Raw genomic sequence first — 23,625 nt, 5'->3', positions numbered from 1 at the left:
CTTTCAGAAACAAAGTTCACAAAGTGCTTTGATAGACACGGCAATAAAAAAACAAGACACACATTACAGAGAAACGTAACAAGACTGGCATTGACAAGATGAGAGTAGAGGACAATGGAGATAATGAGAATATAAAAATATATAAAATAAATACATTTAAATGAGAGTAGATGTACAGTGGGGATGGACATCAGTTCAACTTTTAAAATTAAAAATATTTCCATATTTATAGATTTTCGATTATTGGAATGAGGATTTTAAAGATTTTAACAATATAACTTTTTGTACATGATAAATATTTCAGGGGATCTTTAAGTTATATATTGTCTGGTATTAATTGATTTTAGAACTATAAGTCTTATATAATATACTTGTATACTTATATAACCTATGCAGTACATATACTGTACAGTACCAGTCAAAAGTTTGGACACAATTTCCCATTCACATCCAAACTTGTGTCCAAACTTTTGGACTGGTACTGTATATAACCTAATATTTTAAAAATGGTGGATTATTATGTTCACGATGACACGGTCCAACTGTCTCATGTGTTATCGCCGTCGCAGCACAAGAAGCTGGTGGAGGGAACTCTGTATGAAGAAGTATCGTCCGCCAGCTACTCTGAAAACGACATCAGCAACTCGCTGAAGAACGGCATCCTTTACCTCGAAGACCCCATCGACCACGTGAGTGTTCGAGTCTGTTTGTGATCGATAATACAAAAAAACCCTTTGAAAACAAATCATTTAAATGTCTTTGTGTGTGTACGTGTGTGTGTTAAAGCACTTTAAATTTTAATCTTTCATTTGCACTGTATGTCACTTTTAATGATTTTAAAGCAAATCATTATTTTATGCTGCAACCTTATATTTAATGCTCTATTCTAGTATTGTATTTCTCTCTTTCTATTTTCTTTGTTTTTATGTATTTATTTTTTAATTATTATTATTATTATTATTTTAATTATTATTATTATTTTAATTATTATTATTATTTTATTATTATTCTAATTATTATGTTGTATTATTATTATTATTATTTTAATTTGTATTATTATTATTATTATTATTATGATTATTTTTATTATTATTTTTATTGTTTTTATTATTATTATTATTATTAATGTTATTATTTTAATTTTATTATTATTATTATTATTATTATTATTATTATTATTAGTGGGGGGGGGGGCGGTTTAATTGTATGTTTTAATGTTTGAGTTTTATTTTTATTTCTGTTATTTACAGACATGGACTCCACACTACTTTGTCCTAACCAGTAATAAAATCTACTACTCGGAGGAGACGTCTCACTACCAGACAACGACTGATGAAGAGGAGGACGATGAAGGCAAAGAGGTATGTAAGATAATGACAGTTGGTTATTAAACAGGTTAAATATGACGCTGATGCAACTGCTTCCTCTTTTCCTCACGGAAGTTGTCGATCCATCAGGAGTGTAACAACAACGAGCAGCACTGTGCAGAGCGCTGGTTTCACGGGAAGCTGGGCGGAGGTCGAGACGGACGTCAGGTGGCGGAGAAGCTCCTGCAGGAGTACTGTGAGGGAGGAGCCAAAGATGGCACCTTCCTGGTCCGAGAGAGCGAGACGTTCGTTGGAGACTACACTCTGTCGTTCTGGTCAGTACAGATAAGGCTAAATAAGATCATTTACAGTTTACACTTTTATTTCCTTTAAGAGATCACTTAACCCTCCTGTCGTCCTCCCGGGTCAAATTGACCATGTCTGTTTTGACTGTTCCTTCTTCCCTCCCTTCCTTCCTTCCTTCCGTCTGTCCTTCCTCCCTCCTTCCTTCCTTCTGTCCTTCCTTCCTCCCTCCTTCTCTCTTTCTTTCCTTCCTCTCTCTTTCCTCCCTTCCTTCTTTCCTTCCCTCCTTCCATCCTTCCTGAAGATCAAAGAAGAAAAAAATGTGCAGCAACCCAATAAATGATCTCAACTTATGGCCAGACACAGCAACTATCTTCTTTCTTTCTTTCCATAAATCAACCTTATTGTCTCCCTCCTCTTCTTCCTCCAGGCGTTCAGGCCGCGTGCAGCACTGCAGGATCCATTCCCGTCAGGAGTCCGGCTCCACTCGGTTCTACCTGACGGACAACCTGGTGTTCGACAGCCTCTACCGCCTCATCTGCCACTACAGAGACACTCCTCTGCGCTGCAACGAGTTCGAGATGAGGCTCGGAAACCCGGTGCCTCAACCCAACGCGCACGAGAGCAGAGAGTGAGTTCCACACCTGATCTGCAAAGACATCATAAAGCTTCTCTTTGTTATTGATTTTAAATGATTGAAGGGGTTTTCTGTGGTGCAGGTGGTACCACTCCAGTCTGTCCCGTGTTCAGGCTGAGCACATGCTGATGCGTGTGCCAAGAGACGGAGCGTTCCTGGTGCGAAAACGCAGCGAACACAACTCCTACGCCATCTCCTTCAGGTTAGAGCATCAATACACACTGAGACACGATCGCTTTTTATTAAACCCAAATATTAGGGTTAATATCTTACAATGCACTGTGACTTTTTACTCTCCTGTTTTATGCGTCTTACTCTATTTTAGCTCCATTTTATATCTAATTTAACACTTTTAATTGTATTTAGGGTTAGGGTCTTTATTTTGCCATGTTTTGCTTTTTTATATCCTGTCTTAATCATAGACTGTATATTAGAAATGGACGTAACATCCGTGACGTCACCCATTGGTTTGTGGACTGCTGCTCGGAGGCCAATAGTTTCGGATCTGAGCAGCGCCATCTTGAAAATTTCAGGTGCATGCTGGAAAAAAAAACACAGATTCTACTTATATGGGCATCAGGAGGAGCATGAGGCGCCCTCCTGAACCTGTGAACCAATCAACCTGTCAATCATGACGTAGCCACGCCCTAATGCATACCCTGCTTTATCGTCAAATATAAAATCAGGGAGGCCAAAATGTCCCAAATGAACATCATACTGCATTGAAGAAGGCTTTAAACTAGCGATTGAGACCATAAACACATTTTGAAAACGTTTACTGAGGTTAGAAATCAAGTGAGAAGTTGGTGAATACAAGTCAATGGAGAACATTGACTTGTATAGAGACGGAAGTCCTTTTGACACCAAAACGGTCGCCCCCTGGTGGCCTTTTGATAGAATGCAGTTTCCCATCTTTTTTCAATTATTTAGCGTTTCCATTCTAGTTTTTTCTATGTTTATTTTAAATCTGTGGTTTTAAACACACCTACAGTATTAATTGATCAGTTTTGTCCTGTGTGTGTCTGCAGGGCGGAGGGTAAGATCAAACACTGTCGTATCCAGCAGGAAGGACGTCTCTTCATGTTGGGCAGCTCAGCAGAGTTTGAGAGTCTGGTGGATCTGGTGAGCTACTACGAGAAACATCCTCTGTACCGAAAGATGAGGCTCCGCTACCCGATCAATGAGGACACGCTGGACCGGATGGGAACCACGGTCAGTCACACACACACACACACACACACACACACACAGATCAGTGAAAAAACAACCATTTTAGTGTCTTAAGAATCACATATCACCAGTTTACATCACTGCTGACAGTTTCCCAGAGAGTAACATAGTGCTTTAAATGTCACAGTGTTTTTCTTACTATTCATTTCAACTGGTGATTTTATATTATTGATTAAACAAAACGTTTCTTCCCCCAATTATAGTTTCAGTTTATAAAATGGCAGAAAATAGCTTTAAAAAAGTCATAATATTTCCAAGAATACACCTTCATTAGTTTTGTGGATCGATTATTAATATTAAAGTAATATTGATGTTGTTGTCAGAATGATAATATACCTGAGTCTTATATTGATGAAGTAAAAAAAAGATATTGCACAGTTGAACTGAAAGTAATAAAATCGTACATTGTATCGTACATTTAAAAGATCATCTATATTCATATTCAATATAATCAATATTAGATCTACTGGACATTTTCCCAGCTTAACTACAATACTGCTTCCCATTATAGTCAAACAACGTCACTTTATCTAGAGATTTTCATAGGTTTAGATTTGAGACAAGTCAGAGAAAATAAACCTCATTCTGTGTTTGTCTGTTTCTTTTTTTCTTGTCTTATGATCTGCAGGAGCTCGACTACGGAGCGCTGTATGAGGTCCGAACTCCTCATTTCTACGTCGAAGCCAATAAGATGCCAACAGCACGGGTGAGTCAGACTGATGACACACACAGATGTTTAAATGTTTCAGACATTTCAGTACAATCCATGCATGATTAGTCAGTAGTTAACATATCATATCATTTATCAATCAAACTGTATTCATAGAGCAGCTTTCATCCAGGTTAATGTAGTTCAAAGTGATTCACAGTTGATTGATGAGCTGATAATGAGACAGAATAAGTGACAACATGAAGAAAGAAAGAAAGAAAAAAGAAAGAAAAGGACAAATTACAGAATTTTTTTTAGCTCAATGCATATAAGAGAAAATAAGAATGATATAAATGTAAAGAGAAAAAAGAAAGAAATTGACAGGAAAATGAATGAGAAAAACATAAATAAGAGAATAAGAGAAAACGTTTATTAGAGTAAAAAAAAGTTGGTTAAAATAGATTGAAAAGACAAAACAAAAGTAAAATTTAAATTTAAAAAAATTAGTAAATGATTAGCACAATTACTCAAGTTATTATTACACCAACTATGGAAACACTTCCTGAATTCACATTTTTACCGACATAAAAGTCACACAGTCATAGTGAAGAAATATAGTTTACTTACTTTTTAATGTTGGCAGAAAACATTTAGAACAACTGAAAAAGAAAAGGAAGAAGAAATTAAGAAAGAAGGAATAATAGATACAAGGAGGAAGGCTAGAAAGATGAAAAGAAAGGCTCATTTTGATATCTAAAATAAGTGATGACACTCTTTGCTGCTGTGTTTCAGTGTACGGTCAAAGCTCTGTACGACTATCGAGCTCAGAGGGAAGACGAGCTTTGTTTCCCTAAACAGGCGCTCATCCTCAGCGTGGACAAGCAGGAGGGCGGCTGGTGAGCCAACATGTCACTTCCTGTTTGTGGGTGCATCTTTAAAAACACCATTAGTGGTTAACCTGTGTGTGTGTGTGTGTGTGTGTGTGTGTCGCCTTCAGGTGGAGAGGCGACTACGGAGGGAAGAAACAGCTGTGGTTTCCTGCTAACTACGTGGAGGAGGTTCCCAGTTCTCCCACCAGAGAACTCGATGAAGTGGTGAGTTGGGATTTAGGCGAGAAGCAGAAAGTTAATCGATCGTCAATTATTAATTATCTCTTTTTTTCATTGTGTTTCTTTTGTTTTGTTTTGTGTGTGTCAGTCTACAGAAAACAGTCCTCTGGGAACGTTCCTCAAAGGCTTCATCGATGTTCCAACCTGCCACGTTGGTGAGTCTGAATAAATACTTTTTATCAATGGACCAAGTTTTTTATTATGATGATGAGTAACTGAACATTTTGGGGTTTTTTTGTGTGATCAACCAGTAACAAATGACGTTACTTTGCATTTTAATTTGCACATCCTGCAAGCGAAAATCTGACCAGATGACCAAAACACCATAGTTACAGTTGATGGTTGAAGCTAATTATTTTACCCCCAATTTAATCAGATTTTTTTTTAATTGAGCAGATCTTTAAACAGACTTTTATATCAGGATTCTACTGATTTCAAGACACATTATATGTATACTGTAGACAGTTTAAACATCTTATCCTGTTTTTTTATACAGTCTAACCATTAAGACCGTTGCCTTAAACATCGATCAGTCACTCCTCACTGATTTATTGTAAAGAAGAAAAGTTTTTTCTCTATTTTTTTTATTGGCAGCACCAGTATCACCAGGATCAATATTGTTGTTGCTAAAGAAATCCCATTTAATCAATATTTTTGGGCCATCTTGATATTCATGTCATTCAGTGTAACGAAATATTGTCATACAGTATAACACAGATATTTCATATTAAATACAATAACATGTCTGTTTTGACTCATGGAGAAAAAAACTAATGTCAAAGGTTGTATGAAGTAAAAGATATTTTTAAACATTTTAGCATTTTTTTCATTGCAAGGCAGTAAACACATTGTTGTACCATGAAGCATTAAATACATGGTATTCAAAATCAAATAAAAAAAGTAATTTTTTTCTGTGTGACACTGAAATGAACATAAAACAGCCGTTTAGGGAATTGTATTTGCTGTTATATTTTTTTGCTACTTTGAAAACCTCAAATAACTTTGACCCATAAATAAGATTATCAGCTAATATATCAAAGAAAATTAAATAAGCTATATTCTAAATCAATATTTTCTGTGAATGTGCAGATCTGAGCTGAGGTTTTACTTGAGTTTCAGATTTCACTGTGTGTTATTTTTCATCCCTACATCATGTGTCTCCAGTGGTGCATAAAGACGGGAAGAACTCTCGACCCTTCGTGTTTACGATCCAGTCCCAGCAGCTGTCGTCTCACCCGGTCCAGACTCTGGACGCGGCGGCCGACACTCTGGAGGATCTCACCGCCTGGGTCAGCAAGATCCGGGAAGCCACGCAGAACGCCGACGCTCGGGTCAGTGAGACAGAAGAGTTAGTCCATCTGAAGTCTGTCCAATGAGACTCTTAACATAAACATAACCTCTCTCTCGTTTATCTCCATGGTAACAGATGCAGGAGGAGAAGCAGATGGAGAGGAGGAAGAAGATAGCGGTGGAGCTGTCGGAGCTGGTGGTTTACTGCCGACCCGTCCCCTTCAACGAGGACAGTAAGGATAAAACCTGCTCTCGTCTTCTCTTCTCAAACTATTTATCTATTTTTGTGCATTCCTTCATTTTCCTACTTCTGTTTCCAGAAATAGGGACGGAGAGAGCGTGTTACCGGGACATGTCCTCCTTCCCGGAGACGAAGGCAGAGAAGTTTGCGACGCGCGGCCGAGGGAAACGCTTCCTGCAGTACAACCGCCGGCAGCTGTCCAGAGTTTATCCTCGAGGGCAGAGGCTGGACTCGTCTAACTACGACCCGCTGCCCATGTGGCTCTGCGGCTCCCAGCTGGTCGCGCTCAATTTCCAAACTCCAGGTCAGTAGAGGAATGTGTGTGTTTGTGGTCTTTACCTCGAAGATGGTGAGAGATCAAGTGAAGTATGCACAGAAAAAAACAGACAAAGACTCAGCATGCAGTGTATTTTACTTATTATCTCAGAATTAAAATCATAAAAAGAGGGGAGTAGTAGGAGGAAAAACTACGAGCAATTATTAGCTGACTGATAGACTTAGTTTGAAAATCAAGTAGTTTTGTTTCGGTCATTTTTCCAACAAAAAAATGCCAAAAAATTAACTTCAGCTTCTAAAATATCTGAGAATGTGCTGCTTTATTTGTCTTTAATTGTCTAAATATCTTTTGGTTAGTTCTTCAGGAAACTGATGGACATTTTTCACAATTTCTAAATAGATTATCTGAGAAAATAATCATCAAATTAATCAGTAAACCTGGTTTCCTTCATTATAAAATTTAACAAGACCATCACTCAAATCAGTTTCTTTGTGCAAAAAAAACCAACATTCAGATAGTACAAAGACTCATGCATCTACTATATTTTACTTATTATCTTATTATAAATTCACAGAAAGGAGGGAGGGTTAGAGCAATTATTAGTTTGTTTGAGTCATTTTTCAGCTTCTAAAAAAATTGAGAATGTGCCGCTTTATTTGTCTTTAGTTATCTTAATATCTTTGGGTTTGGTCATCAGGAATTTCTAAATAGATTATCTGAGAAAACAGTCATCAAATTAATCATTAAAATAATTGTTAGTTGGAGCCTTAGGGGGGGGAAAAACAACATAAAAGATCCTAGTTTCCTTTTCCTGTGAGTAAATGTAACCAGACCGTCACTGGAATCAGTTTCTCTTTGCAAAGTGTAACACAGTGTGAGATAAAGAGGATATATGTGAATAAAATGTGTGTATTTGTAGATAAACCCATGCAGCTGAACCAAGCGTTATTCCTGCTCGGAGGCGGGAGCGGCTACGTTCCTCAGCCGGACATCATGAGGGACGACACCTTCGACCCGTTCGACAAAGACACGTTGCACATGGAGCCAATCACCATCCAGTTACAGGTGAGGTCAGGTTCATCACGGAGAGAATAAAACCTCTTTTAACATGGATTATATCCGGCTTGTTAACGCTTAAATACTGCTCATATTCTTTTAGAATTACTGTCTATAGCAGATTTAGGTGTTTTGCTTTCATGTTTTCTTTAGATTTGACCATAGACTTCAGTGACGTCACCCATTGGTTTGTGGACTGCTGCTCAGAGGCCAATAGTTTCGGATCTGAGCAGTGCCATCTTGAACATTTCCAGTGCATGCTGGGAAAAATAAAAACACAGATTCTACTTATATGGGCATCAGGAGGAGCATGAGGCGCCCTCCTGAACCTGTGAACCAATCAACCTGCCAATCACGACGTAGCCACGCCCTAATGCATACCCTGCTTTATCGTCAAATATAAAATCAGGGAGGCCAAAATGTCCCAAATGAACATCATACTGCATTGAAGAAGGCTTTAAACTAGCGATTGAGACCATAAACACATTTTGAAAACGTTTACTGAGGTTAGAAATCAAGTGAGTGAATTCTGCATTGACTTGTATAGAGACGGAAGTCCTTTTGACACCAAAACGGTCGCCCCCTGGTGGCCTTTTGATAGAATGCAGTTCTAAGTTTTTTTCCGTGTTTGCCTCATTTCAGAGGACCGGAACTCCCCACCTGGATTTTGACACTATTATTGTGAAAATCTAAAATAAGAAGATAACAGCCATAATTATTTGCTAATTTAAAAAAAGTGAAGGATTCAACCACATTTGGGCCACTATAGAAAGAAAATCATACAATTTCAGTCTTCAAGAATGTAGTTTAGCTTGTTTTTTAATTGCTTTCAACTGTTGGATTAAACCCAGACAGTATGTAAAGGGTTAAAACAGTCTTAAGTCCACTTCTGCTGCTTCTGCTTCTCACGTTCTTCCACTTTTCCCATCAGGTGGTTGGAGCCCGTCACCTCCCTAAAAATGGCCGCAGCATCGTCTGTCCCTTCGTGGAGGTGGAGATCTGTGGAGCTGATTACGACTGCTGCAAATGTAAAACAGACGTTGTAGGTAAGAAAGCATCTTCCAGGTGGACATGATGGTGTGAAACCTCAGCAGAGATCCTTCAGTTGATGTTTAAGAACTTGCAGGGCGATGAAGGTCTTTCTTTCTTTCTTCTTCTCTCTCTCTCTTCCAGCTGATAACGGTCTGAATCCAGTGTGGGTGCAGAAGCAGTTTATGTTCGACATCCACAACCCAACCTTCTCCTTCCTGCGCTTCACCGTTTACGAGGAAGACATGTTCAGTGACCCCAACTTCCTGGCGCAGGCGACATACCCGGTTCGTCTGCTACGAACAGGTCGGTTAGGTCTTCTGCCACAAAACAACCTACACATAATACACACAGGATACCAGCACCAACGATACCAACTGAGTACTTCATTAGATTCCCATTAACACATTTAGGTCTCTGTCTTGTATCCGGTGTAACAGGTGTGTAGTGTAGACACACTTTAGAGCGTTTAGGTGGCATCTTGGCTGCTGAACTGCTCTAAGAGCGCTAACTCAAATTCACCACGACTTCACCACCACAGACGGGTTGTAGCTGCTGTGGCAGTGGGCCAATCACACGTCCCATTAAATCCAAGAACGCTTGCTGTTGATTGGCTGTGAGCAAGTCCATACTAATAGTCATATGTTCTAGCTCTGGGTGCAAAAAGGATCGATTGCAGGTATCGATTGATGGGAGACATTTCAATGCTACTTTGTATCGATTTATTTCAGTCAATACCTTAGAAGATATCAAGTACCGATACCCAGCCCTAAATACACATATTAAATAAGCTCCATACTGAATTTTAACTACACCCAACTGAAATATAAATAAGCTGATGTCTTTAACTGTCGACCCACTTTTTGTTCCCATAAACTTTCGACACTTCACTTCCTAAAATGGTCAATAAAATGGCATATCGTTAGTTAATGTTGAATTTATTGTGAAGCCAGAATATGTTCTATTACATTCTTTTTCCACTGATGGGTTTTGGGTTCCTAAAAGCTTAAATAAAATGTTCCTGTCATTGTTTATGTGTCTTCAGGCTACAGGAGCATCCCTCTGAAGAACAGCTACAGTGAAGAGCTGGAGCTGGCTGCACTTCTGGTTCACATAGAGATCGTCAATGCAAAGGTGCAAAAAGCTTTACCTCTGTCTCTCTCTCTACTGATAATAATAAACTTTATTCATAGAGCACCTTTCATTCAAGGGAGGTAACTCAAAGTGCTTCAAAAATACAGTAAAATAAAACAACTTTTTTTTTTCTTTGTTCCTTCATTGTTTTTATTCCTTTTCTTTATATTGTCCTCGGTCATACACTTGTTCTGTCACTTTAAACTACATGAACTGATATGAGAGTTTTTTTACTCTGCTCAAGTAAAAAAAAAAAGATCTTTTGTTAGTTTCTAAATTGCAATTTGCATGAAATCATGAATGTCAACAGTTTCATTACCAGCCAGCATTGCTCCCTCTCTCACAAACACATCCATCTACAAACTGTTCTCTCTCACCTCATCTGCCCTTTTGTGCTGCTGCAGGAGGAAGACGATGAGAACTTGTACACGTCCATCCAGCGGCTGCGGGATCGAACCAGCGAGCTGTCCAATCAGGTGTCTCTCCTGGAGCGCTCGGGCTCGGCGGACATCAGCTACCAGCAGAGTCTGGAGGAGCTGCGAGCGGCTCAGGACCAGCTGAGCGAGCTGGTGGAGGCTCGTAACCGCAGGTGACTGATGATATATAACACACACACACACACACGCACACACACACACAGACATGGACATATTCTAAATATATATATTTTTATTTTTGGACTGCAGATTGCAATACAGCCATATAACAAACAGAAGCAGTATCATGTCTTCTGCCATTCATACATTTACAAGACTTTGAATTTTGCACAATGTAGGAGAGATTAAGCGAGCATATAAGAGCAATAAAAACTATGACAAGTATGTCTGGGAGAGGTTAGAGAAGAAGAAATTAGATATGTTTTTTTGAATTAATTCATGTTTTAACTTTAAAAATATTTCCAGCTCATCAAATGTATGGATTTGCTGCTTTCCAGTTTTATATCATTGTAAATTAGAATATTTTTGAGTGTTTTTTTCTCAGTATTAGCTGCACAAAATAAGCATTTTTAAAATTAATTAAAGATTATTACTCAGTAATTTTCTTGTTTTTAATATTATATTTATATTTTATATTTATACCTCTAATTTTATATCAGTATTTTTAGATTTTATTGTTATTAGGTATGCATTTTTATTTCAGTAGAGCAACTTCACATTTTGGCAATTGTTAGCAGACTGGATTCATGAACGTTGTACAATTTAGGAGATTAAGCGTACATATAAGAGCAATAAAAACTATGACTAATATGTCTGGGAGAGGTTAGGGGAGAAGAGATTACTTATGTTTTTAAATTAAAAAATATTTCCAGCGCATCAACTGTGTAGATTTTCAGTTCTATATCATTTTAAATTAGAATATTTTTTAGGGTTTTTTTCTCATTATTGGCTGCACAAAATAAGCGTTTTTAACATTAATTTAAAATGATTACTAATTGTCTTGTTTTTTATATTATATTAGTATTATAGTTATGTTTTCCATTTATATCTCTAATTTTATATCAGAATTTTTAGATTTTTATTGTTATTAGTTATGCATTTTTATTTCAATAGAGCTACTTCACATTTTGGCATTTCTAAGCAAACTGGTCGATCTTCCTAAATTAAAAACAACAGGTAAAATCTCTCACCTGTTGCAGGTTCACAGCAGCTTTAATACTTGGCCTGTGTGTTTTTTTTACTCATTTAAATACAAACAACATCATTCACACCTTCACGTAGCAAATAATGCATTTTCTCCACTTTTCCAGGCTGATTGAGAAGAAGAGGAGAGAGAAGCTGAGGCAGCAGGTGGCAGCAAAGCGCAGCTAATCCTCTCGTCCACCAGAGGGCGCCAAACTCCACAGAACAAACTGTGCCTGACACTCGCTGCCGCCGGTGCTGTGCGGCGACGGCCCCGAGAAAACAACGGGCACCTCACAGCAGCGACATGCAATCATATAACTGGAAAAAAAATCACATAAATGTGAGATTTTACAGCTTCCTAAAAGGAGGAAAAAGTGACAATGAGAGACAAAAACAGAAGCATCTCATGGACAAAAACCTCACAAAGTTAAGCTATAAAAACAATCAATGGATTTGTGGCTGAAACGCATTAAGACTGAATGAAGAATGGCTTTTTTTCATGGATTCAGAACAGCCTGGAGCAAAAAAAAAAGGATGAAAAGAAACCTGTTTTCTGAGTTTCTCCACCATGCCTGTTTTCAGAGTGACTGAAAGTCAGCTAAACGTGCTGCTGGCTCGTTAAAAATAGACACTTCAATCATTTTCTGTCCATTTTTACAAGATAAAATTAATACTGTCCAATAGAATAACTTTTAAAAGGGGAAATTATCTTTTTGGCCCCAGATGGATTAAGTCTGGCTGCCTCTTAAAACTGGAAATGTTTGGAAAAGATGCCTTTTTAAAAAAAAAACTAAAGCAAGTGAAGCTCATCAAATTTGCTCTGATTGTGTTTCAGGCTTTAATAAAAAGGGAGAAGAAAACTCAGGTTACCCAAATAGATGGACATAAAAACTATAAAATGATATTTGGATGGAAAGAAGGGAGCGGAAAAAAGGAAATATCATGTCTGTGCCTTTTGATGTTGTGCTTTTTAAAGACTAAAGAGAGTAAACCGATATGTGTGTGTGTGTGTGTGTGTGTGTGTGTGTGTGTGTGTGTGAGAGAGGTCAAACTGCTTTCTCTACAACTGGAATTAGTGGCCCTTTAAAGGGGAAACGTACTAAAAGAGACTGGAGGAGGGAATCTACTCGTTTGGCTCGGACCACTACTCATGAAATGGGTTTAAAATCTAAAGAAAAGGAAAAGAAGGGATTTTAAAGACTAAAGTCTGTTTCTCCTAATGAAGACCAAGTCTTTTTTATTTTTTATTTTGAAGGGGCGGAGGGGGGGTTATCACATGCACTCTGCACCCAGATCCAGATGTTTGGAGAAGGGGGGGGGGCTCCTGTCTCCTGGCGCTGTTCTACCTGGGGGAGCACAAACTGGACGAACTGAAATCCTCACCAAACCACACAGAGAAGTTCTTTTAATACTTCTCTTAAAAAGGGCTCTAATATATATATAATATGTGAGTGTTTATATATATACACACACTCCCTTGGAAGGAGAGAGGACGAGCACATTCCTCACAGCGCCCCCTGGATGTCACCTGCAGCAGGGGCTCAGGTGTGTTCGCTTCTATCGGACACAAACGCCACAAAACAATTAAAGGGCTATATCACACAAAACCCCAAAAAACTAGCAAAGCAAAGCACTCTGTTGCAGAAACATCTGTCTCACATCAGGATCCAGCTCCCATCATCTAGCTCTAATCAACAGATGTGGGTCAGATCCTGTTGCATGGCTTCATATCTAATAGTAATAATAATAATAATGATGATGATAATAATAATAATAACGCCCCTCCCTTCCCCCCTGTGTCTAATGTCTTATTGTGTATATAACTTCTTTTATTTATCAGACAGGTGTAGCTACATCCTGTTATAATAGATGAAAGAACATATTAGAAGAATGATAATGGACTTCAGATTGAAGATACTGTAACTTTATGTAGAAATTAATATTGTATACTGGAGCTCCCTTTAAAACTCTCTCTCTCTCTTTCTGACTTCTATGCAAACAGTCGTCTTGGTCTCGGCCTATAGCCAACGTGTATTAGGCGATTTTATTGATTTAAGTTGTGTTTTTCTCTCTGTATCTGTATCTATGCTAACTGTCTAACTGTCCACTATTAATACTCGATGCATTACAGAAAACTCCTGTGCAAGTTTCCATTTAATAAAAAAGCTCTTTCATGTAATCGTGTGTGCCTTTTTAATATTAATGTAAAACCAGCAAAAACTTTAACAAATAGGAAAATAAAGTGATTAAAAGCCTTTAATTTAACAGATAATACAGCAAGAAATGTTATAAACCTACTTTACATGATAGAAATTTAATAGTAACTTTTGTATTAGTATTATCATTATTGTATTTAAGGTTTGGAGAAGTAATTTATGAGTAAAAATCTACCTAATTTCTTATTTAATGTTCTCAAATGTCTTACTTTTATACTTTAGGACCTTAACCCTATCTGTTTTGAACTCTTCACATCTAAATAAGACACACAGTTAATTATTCAAAGACTTTGAGCAAGCAGAGACGAGTTTTGATGCTGGATGATGATTGTCTGAGTTAAAACTAAAAATTTGGACTGTTTTCCAAAACACACTGTAGTTTAACCCTCCTGTTGTCCTCGAGTCAAGGAAGGAAAGAAGGAAGGAAGGAAGAAAAGAAGATAGGGAGGAGGGAAAGGAAGGCAGGAAAGAAAAGAAGGAAAGGAGGGAGGAAGGAAGGCAGGAAAGAAAAGAAGGAATGGAGGAAGGACGGAGGACAGAAGGAAGGTAGGAAGGAGGGAGGGAGGAAAGAAGGAACGAAGGAGGGAGGGAGAAAGGAAAAGAAGAAGGGAGGAAGGTAGGGAGGAGGGAGGGAGGAAGGAAAGGAGGGAGGAAGGAAGGCAGGAAAGAAAAGAAGGAAGGGAGGAAGGACGGAGGACAGAAGGAAGGAAAGAAGTTAAAACCAGTGCAGTCAAACCCAGCAGTCAGTGGCTTTACAGTGGACAGGTCAGTTTTCATACAGTGACTGATTTAACTCATTTTAAAAAGATTAACTCATGAGCGGTTACATCATCATAGCTTGCTACAGCCGGCTGGATTGTGTTTGTAGTAAATTATTCACATTCAAAGTGACACAAAGCTAAGAATGAACTACAGCTGATGTTCTTTCTGTAACTCACACACAACGCTTTCATATTTACAATTCAAGAGAGAAAGACTACTTAGGTGTCTCACTTAATAATAATGGACATACTTGGCTTAATAAGCACATTACATTTTTGTGCAAAGTGTTCAGACTATTTGTATTTCAATTCATTTTACACAGCATGTTTTCCAAATAGGCCTATATGAAAAATGATAAATACATAATCTAGGCAATTATCATATTCTCATTTAGAATAATTGGAGCATAGATTATATGTTAAAAAGTAAAACTGAAAGTGAACTGAAAATGGACGATGGATTTTGAAATGGAAAGTTAAATTGAAACTCTTGAAATGGAAAATATGAAAATACTTTTTTTATTTTTTTTTATTTACCTTAACCTTTTTAACCTTTTGAGAAGTATAATATTATAATAATACTTTATTTCCCATTTTCTATGTGTGTTTTCTGTTTTCCTCTGATGACACGACTAAAATGAGCAGACAATCAACTTTAAAGATTTCTTAAAAGTTGTTTTGTTGCTTTTTAAAGGAATAATATGAATAAATACTGATGAAAAATTTTAATTATAAAATTGTTATTTTGTAATGGCACTCATACTTAAATGGAAAAGATTAAATATATTACCATGATTTTTTTAATAATCAAATGAATATCTCTTCAGTGTTTGCTGATGAAATTAGGGACAAATCCCTGTTTTGTGTCCTTTCCTTCACATCTGAATAATCACCAGAAGCCACAGAACAGAAGCAGAAAAGACAATATTAGGGCTGGTTGGATTTTTACAAAGTCCACCTCAGAGAAGTGAAGCTGGAAATGAGTATGAAGGATTACTCATCAAACAGGAGAGGTATACCACACACACACACACACACACACACACACACACACACACACACACACACACACACACACACACACACACACACAGTGCAACTTTGACTGAAACCTCTTCAGTATCCTCTCTCTCTCCTGTGATTACAGACAGAAGTGTTAAACGGATATTTTTGGGAAATCGAACCATTTCAAACAACAAAAACAACAATGACTTCTCTGCAACATGTGAATCCCAGAGTGAGCGGGATCAGAGTCTCAGCACACAGCACACTGCAGAGTCTGGCTGCACACATCACACAACAGATCATGACAGTAAGTGCTTTTATTCACTATATTTATTAATCTCAAACAGCTGCGGGTCGACTACTTTTGATTGGAAAAGAAACAAGAACAAAATGTAAAGGGTGACACAAGCCTTAATCTATTTATATTGTTATTTTGATGTAAAAAGGCCTGTAAAAAAATAATAATATAAGATTAAACATGAGGAATCCTGATGAAAAGATACTTCCAACAAACCAACATATTATAATTAATAAGATTAGATTATCATTAATGTATTCTAGGGTGCAACCAAACCTCATGCATGAATCATACATCAACAAAATACCTTATTTTTTTGCATGATGAATGATGATGAAGATACAGAAAAATAGAAATGCATGGAAAAAGTAGTCTACTGTAAGAGGAACCCAGCATCCCCTGTTTTCTCAACACATTCAAACAATACACAGATTAAGAGGTGTAGGCTTTCACATTTCCTATTTGCCAGTTTTCTTATTTAATATTGGCCTTTCCTGCATTAACACATGTTCTCCTGCAGGGGGCGCAAAAACCCTTCAAAGAGGTGCTGGATGTGAGCTCAGGTGATCCCCACAAAACAGGAATGAAACCCATTTCATTTGTTCGACAGGTGAGTTTTGTTATTGTGCTTTTATATTATAGTTTAAGATAAAATAAGATATTACTTTATTTGTCTTATGGAGGGGAAATTTACATTTATGCATTAGTAAGTGGATAGTGAAATAGAAAGAAAGAACAATTAGTTTGACATAGTTTTTGCACAGATTTTTAAGTGTATATATTGCACAGTTGAATTGAATAATAATTATAATATGTAATTATAGTCAAACTTTATCTCTTTTTTGGTCATCTATAATGTGGATGTCTTTATTTTTAAGGTGTTGGCAGTGTGTCTTTACCCTCAGCTGCTGAAGGACAACAGTCTTCCTCTGGACGTCAGGCTCAGAGCTCAGAGGCTCCTGGAGATCTGTGATGGACAAAGTGTGGGTGAGAACTGTCTTTTCTTTATAAACTTTCTGACATTTTAATTAACAAATGTATAAGAAATACCTTATGTGATGATTTATCCATTAGGAGCCTACTCTGCCACCAGCGGTTTGCTTCATGTCAGGCAAAGCATCGCTGAGTTCATCATGAGACGAGATGATGGAGTCCCTTCATACGCCGAAGACATCTTTATTTCTTCTGGCTCTCAAAGGGCCTTAATGGTATTAAAACACTGTCTTAATTACTATTTTTAATGTTATTTATGTCTCATATATCACCTTGAGGTAATATTTACAGGTATATGGATGTTAAATGTTCAGTGTGGCAGTAATTTCTATTTTTTGGACATCAACTGCGAGGCTTTACTTTCCTCCTTTGAGCTTATAACTCCAGATTAATTTAGTATATAAGCCTGTTAATGTTGGATAATTGGCACCAAACACAAAGCACAGATGAGGCTGATAGAAGTGTCTTTAGTTTTGTGAGTATTTGATCAATAAAGTTAATAAATTTGGCCCAATGATGGTGCTAAATCAAACATAAAGGTTTATATTCAGGCAAATATGGTACCAAATTACAAATACTGTAGGTAAAGTAATCTGCTGTTCCAAAGTTCATGGCAACCAGCTTTTGATTAAGAATGGTTATATTTTTATTCTATTTGTTTTGATGTTTTACATTTTTATTCTACTTTATTTTATGTTATGTATTTATTTTTTAATCTTATTTATTTTATTCGTCTGTATTTCTTTTGTTTTTAATCTTTATTTAACCTAGTTTCTAGTCTAGCTTTTATTAAAAATCTATATATTTTGTCTTAATCTATTTTAACCTACTTTGTACCTAACTTTTTCTCTTATTCTCTGATTTTTTTAAATTTTCTGTCATTTATTTTATTTTAGATTTTTATTATAGATCTTTTTTATTCCATTTTTATCATTTATATTTTCTCTTGCATACATTAGTCTCAAACTTCCTTCTATCCTTTATCGTTTTTATTCCTTTTCTTTAGTTTATCAATCAACTGTGAAGCATTTCCAACTAAATTAACCTGTGTGAAAGGTGACATATAAATACACTTTGATCAATTGATTAATTGATTGATTGACAATATCATATAAAAGTTAGAAGACGTGAGTTGTGTGACCAATAAAAGGCAAATTAACCGAAATTATAATAAACCAGAATGATCCTTTAAACCCAAAATGAGTAATTATGGAACAATTCAGCACTGACAGAATCAATACTAATAATTATGTATTAATCTGTTGTGTTTAGGTGGTTATAAAGCTGCTGGACAAAGGGGGGGAGACTCAGACAGGTGTGTTGACCCCCGTTCCTTCCCCACACCACCTTCCCATCATACTGGATGAGACTGGGGTGACACCAGCACCCTACCAGCTGATAGAGGACCAAGGCTGGGCTGTGCACCTTGAGGAGCTGCACCGAGCTTTAACGGCCGCTAGGAGGCGCTGTGAGCCCAGAGCCGTTTACATCAGTAACCCTGGCAACCCTACAGGTAAGTGGCGGTTGTGCGTTTTTTTTTCTTCTCCAAAACTTTATTGAAGTTTGCAATGTAAAAAATAAGAAATTAGTCATTCCAGTTCACATGTTGTGCAATAGCAACAACATTGCTTACAGTCATGTAAAAGCATAACAAGGGTCATCAACAGTAATAATAAACGAGAAACAAAAGAAAGAAAAAGAAGAAAAAAACTAAACTAAAAAAAAAAACCCTGGTGTGACAGACTTCATAATCTTCCGTATAAAATGAAAATTGTTTTTGTGACAGCTTATTGGTTGAAAACCTCTGAATGGATATCCATCATTGATATACATTTCTTATTTGTAATTAACTTAAGCGACTACAAATAATAATCAACTTCAATCAAAAACAACTTAAATAATGGAGATGAATTTTGAAATGTACATTTATGGATGTGAAATGTTCCTGCCATTTATTCTAATGGAAAAAGGAGTGATATCCCACAGTCAGTCTCTCTCAGGGACTTCTCAAAAATGCTAAAAATGAAAATAACATAAAATAAGATAAGTTTGACTTGGTGCTAGCTAGCAGCTTCTCCATACTATTTACATACAAAGATTAGCTAGCAAAACACCGATAACGTGGTGGACTCAACACCCTGACTTAAACAATTCAAAACACTGATAATATCATAGTCTTTGGAGGCTTAAGTCATCATGTAAGATACAGAAACACACTTTTAGCCACAACAACAAGGTTAATATCTCTATTTTTACGGAGCTGATAAAATGCACCTACCACAGAGACGGCATTCACAGACTGTTACCTGAGTTCAGGCTCACCAGCAGAGGGCGCTGCACTCATATCTCTATGGTAACAGCAGGCGGGGAGTTCCGGTCCTCTGAAATGAGGCCAACGCGGAAGTAACTTAAAACTGCATTCTATCAAAAGGCCACCAGGGGGCGATCGTTTTGGTGTCACAATGGACTTCCGTCTCTATACAAGTCAAGTCTCTGTGGTAATAGCCATTATTCTTATGCAGAGAAAATAAATAATGAAATACATAGGAGCACAATAGAAAATGGACAAATGACCAATAATAAATTAAAATCAGTGCAAATATATATTAAAAACAGGACAGTTAGAAATGGCAAGTGGAATCATTAGCTCTGTTACATAAGCATCCATCACCCAGCAGCTTCATCTCATCCACCTGTTTAAACTTCATCGCTGTCATCATTGATGTCGTATGTTTGTCCTCGCAGGTCACGTACAGGACAGGAAATCTATAGAGGAAGTGATCCGGTTTGCAGCAGCTGAGAGACTCTTGCTGTTAGTGGATGAGGTGAGGATTTAACTCAAGAACTGGCAGTTTATTATTTATTTATTTATTTATCTTTATTTTACCTCAAAAGACCATTGAGGAGGAATCCTTCTTTACAAATGGTGTCGAGAAACATTAACAGCAACACAACAACACAGAAAACAATATTAGGTAAAAGAAAAGAAAGATATAAAAGAAAATATTAGGAAAAAAGATATAGTAAAGTTAAAAAATGTACAATCTAATAAAACAAGGTGTGAGATAAGGAGATACGTATTAATTTAAGACAAAGACATTTTTCCTATTTCAGTTCTGACTAATTGAATATAAAGAGGAACGACCAATTCTGTGATTGAGTACCAATATTTTGTGACATTTTCTCACATAATCCGTCATCTTCACTCCAGGTCCAGCAGGACAGCGTTCATGGACACAGCAGAGAGTTTATTTCCTATAAGAAGGTTCTGTTTGAGATGGGAAAACAGTACTCAGACACAGTGGAGTTGGTTTCCTTCCACTCTCTATCCAACGCCTGCATGGGAGAGTGAGTTTCTTCTCTATATCAAAGTTTCATCATTATTGTATGTTTTTAACCTTCATGTCGTCCTCCCGGGTCAAATTTACCCCGTCTATCATGACTGTTCCTTATTTCCTCTCTTCCTTCCTTCCATCTGTCCTTCCTCCCTCCCTCCTTCTCTCTGTCTTTCCTTCCTCTCTCTTTCCTCCGTTCCTTCTTTCCTTCCTCCATCCCCCTGTTTTCCTTCCTTCTGTCCTTCTTTCCTTCCCTCCCTCCTTCCTTCCTTCCTTCCTTCCTTTCCTTCCTCCCTTCCTTCTTTCGTCCCTCCTTCTCTCTTTCTTTCCTCCCCGCTACCTTCCTCCCTTCCTCTTTCCTCTGTCCTTTTTCCCTTCCTTCCTCTCTTCCTCTTTCCCTTTCTCCCTCCCTCCCTCCTTCCTTCTTTCCTCCCTCCTTCTTACCTTCCTTCTTTCTTTCCTTCTTTCCTCCATCCTTCCTTCCTTCCTTTCCTTCCTCCCTTCCTTCTTTCCTTTCTTTCCTCCCTCCTTTCCTTCCTTCCTCCCTCCTTTCCTTCCCTTTTCCTCCCTTCTTTCCTTGACTCGAGGACAACAGGAGGGTTAATTTGGCCTTTTCCTCCATCTAAGTTTTGTCTCTGTGTCCCAGATGTGGTCAGAGAGCAGGATACATGGAGGTGGTCAACATGGACCCAGAGGTGATGCTGTTCGCTGACACTGTGCTGTGTGCTGATATCAGTACTCCGGTTATCGGCCAACTTGCTCTGGATCTCATGGTCGACCCACCGAAACCTGGAGACCCTTCCTGGGACACGCACACACAGGTGATACTTCTACAAAAGATCCTGCATCAAACATTATGCATGTTTCCTCCCTCGTTTATTTGGGTTGCTCCAAAAGCAGCTCCTTTCCTAAATCCAAGGTTGGGAAGGTTACTAGTTACTCTATTTAAAATGTAATAAGTAATGTAACTATTTCAATGACTTCATCAAAGTAATGTAACTTATTACATTTGATGACTTTTCTAATTTTCTAACCAATGTTTTCAGCTGTTAGGGTAAATGTTCCCTCCATCTGTCCTTCCTTCCTTCCTTCCTTCCTTCCTTCCTTCCTTCCTTCCTTCCTTCCTATCTTCCTTCCTTCCTTCCTTCCTTCCGTATGACTACTTACAACCAATCCCTGTTGTTCTCTTCATCAAAGGAGATTCTCCTCATTCGGACCACTCTGTCCCAAAATGCTCAGCGAGCTCAGCAGTTCTTCAACAGTCTACCAGGGATGAGCGGTCAGTCAGTGATGGGAGGAATCTACCTTTACCCCCGTCTGCATTTACCGTCTGAGATCACTGAGCAGGCCAAGGTGGGAAAATATTACAACTGTACAGTGTGTTATTTCAACTTGAAGAAACTCGAGCTCAGCCAGATCTAATTGAACTTTATGCCTGATGAACTGGAGGCCTTACCTGTGCTGCATTTGTAGGATAGGAAAATAATATATTTACCCTGGTCAGTCAGCTGGTCTGCTGCCTTACACCCAGTGTACCCAATATACTCAGGTATATATATATATTATCATGAATTAATCAGTAAAAATTAAACAACAAAAAACAAAGTAGGGTATCTGCACACTCGTTTTTAGCTCCCAAAATATATATTTGAGTGACCCAGCAGTCATTTTTTGGAGCTAAATATAATTAATTGTCCTGCACCTGGCTTGAACATAGGAAGAGGTGTGGACACAACTACGTTTTTTGTTTTTACAACAAATGTAGTAACATGGAAATGAAAATATGCAACTGTGTTTCAATTGAAGTTTAAGTTTTTATAAGTTTTGATGGTATTTCTGACATTACTCAGCCTGTTGTTTGCACCTTCTGCTGTTATTTCTGCACCCAGGATGGCCTAAAAATCAGATGCATTTATTAATATTTGGACAGATCATCTGAGGTGATAATTACTAAAACAGCCTGTTTTTCTTCCCAGTAGGGACAGAAATCACAATATTACATCACAACATATACATATAAAGGCTTAGTTCAATGTCATTATGTCCATTTTTCAGGTACTGGAGGTGGAGGCAGATGTTTTGTACAGCCGGAGGTTACTGGAGGAGGAAGGTGTGCTTATAGGAGCAGGAGGAACAACTGACAGCTACCATCTGAGGTAAGAGATATAAAGTTAAAGCTACATCATGTCAGGTATGTTTCCTATTCTCCTAAAAAAGTGATTGTGTTATACACTTTTCTCTTTTTAGATTCTGCATCCTCGTTCCTCCTCACACCCTGGAGGAGGTGCTGGCTCGCATCAGTTCTTTCCACCTTCGCCTTTGGGCCGACATCCGCACCCTGACGGAGGTGTGAAGGGCAGAGACTGAGTGTAAAATACAGTGACCCAACATGTAGTCGCCTGTGGAGAAAAAACAGATCCTCAGCTTGAGTGTGAATGTTGGAAAGAGCACGCAAAGAGAAGACTTAAAGACTCAAGCATTCATGTTTTTGTGCTCATTTATGTACAGAGAAGTAATTTTTATTAGTGTTCTGCATGCTTAGAAATAAATCCATAGTTTAACCCTCCTGTTGTCCTTGAGTCAAGGAAGGAAGGGAGGAAGAAGGAAGGAACGGAGGGAGGAAGGGAGAAAGAAGGAAGAAGCAAGGAAGGGAGGAATAAGGAAGGAAAGGAGGGAGGGAGGAAGGAAGGAAGAAGGAAGGAAAGGAGGGAGGAAGAAGGAAGAAAAGGAGGGAGGAAGGAAGGAAGGGAGGAAGAAGGAAGGAAAGGAGGAAGGGAGGAAGGAAGAAAGGGGGGAAGGAAGAGAGGAAGAAGGAAGGAAAGGAGGGAGGAAGGAAGAAAGGGGGATGGAGGAAGGAAAGAAGGAAGGAAGAAAGGAAAGAGAGAGGAAGGAAAGAAAGAGAGAAGGAGGGAGGGAGGAAGGACAGACGGAAGGAAGGAAGGGAGGAAAGAAGGAACAGTCAAAACAGACTGGGTCAATTTGACCCGGGAGGATGACACAAAGGTTAAAAAAGAAAAAAACAGATACAGCAGCATCCTCAATAACCTTTACTGATTGGACAGTATGTATACAATCAACTGCTTTAGGTGGTTAATTATTGACTCATTTACTTTGTCTGTTAGTTTGATGAATA

General features: G+C 37.9%; 2 protein-coding genes across 2 annotated transcripts in view; both read left to right on the top strand.

Annotated features, from left to right (window-relative positions):
- Window positions 1-14,048, top strand: part of LOC133984401 (1-phosphatidylinositol 4,5-bisphosphate phosphodiesterase gamma-1-like) — a gene marked incomplete at its 5' end in the record, with an annotated part of 41,423 nt that extends 27,375 nt beyond the window's left edge. Inside the window, 19 exon segments of the mRNA XM_062423704.1 lie at window positions 570-689; window positions 1,251-1,361; window positions 1,443-1,642; window positions 2,041-2,241; window positions 2,330-2,449; window positions 3,276-3,459; window positions 4,106-4,183; window positions 4,919-5,022; window positions 5,124-5,220; window positions 5,324-5,390; window positions 6,400-6,566; window positions 6,662-6,758; window positions 6,846-7,070; window positions 7,963-8,108; window positions 9,031-9,145; window positions 9,273-9,434; window positions 10,174-10,262; window positions 10,667-10,851; window positions 12,010-14,048. Of these exon segments, the coding sequence (XP_062279688.1) occupies window positions 570-689; window positions 1,251-1,361; window positions 1,443-1,642; window positions 2,041-2,241; window positions 2,330-2,449; window positions 3,276-3,459; window positions 4,106-4,183; window positions 4,919-5,022; window positions 5,124-5,220; window positions 5,324-5,390; window positions 6,400-6,566; window positions 6,662-6,758; window positions 6,846-7,070; window positions 7,963-8,108; window positions 9,031-9,145; window positions 9,273-9,434; window positions 10,174-10,262; window positions 10,667-10,851; window positions 12,010-12,070 (2,529 nt within the window).
- A 2,020-nt stretch (window positions 14,049-16,068) lies between these two features.
- On the top strand, window positions 16,069-22,845 carry LOC133985269 (alanine aminotransferase 2-like). The gene is made up of 11 exons (XM_062424867.1): window positions 16,069-16,173; window positions 16,685-16,774; window positions 17,043-17,151; window positions 17,239-17,372; window positions 18,430-18,670; window positions 19,903-19,982; window positions 20,369-20,505; window positions 21,139-21,313; window positions 21,690-21,845; window positions 22,548-22,648; window positions 22,740-22,845. Exons 1-11 carry the CDS (start codon window positions 16,069-16,071, stop codon window positions 22,843-22,845), a joined length of 1,434 nt encoding a protein of 477 aa, XP_062280851.1.
- Window positions 22,846-23,625: the final 780 nt, after the last annotated feature.

This window comes from Scomber scombrus, chromosome 8 (assembly GCF_963691925.1).
Source record: "Scomber scombrus chromosome 8, fScoSco1.1, whole genome shotgun sequence".
Classification (NCBI taxonomy): Eukaryota; Metazoa; Chordata; class Actinopteri; order Scombriformes; family Scombridae; genus Scomber; species Scomber scombrus.
This window is presented reverse-complemented; position numbering and strand designations above follow the sequence as displayed.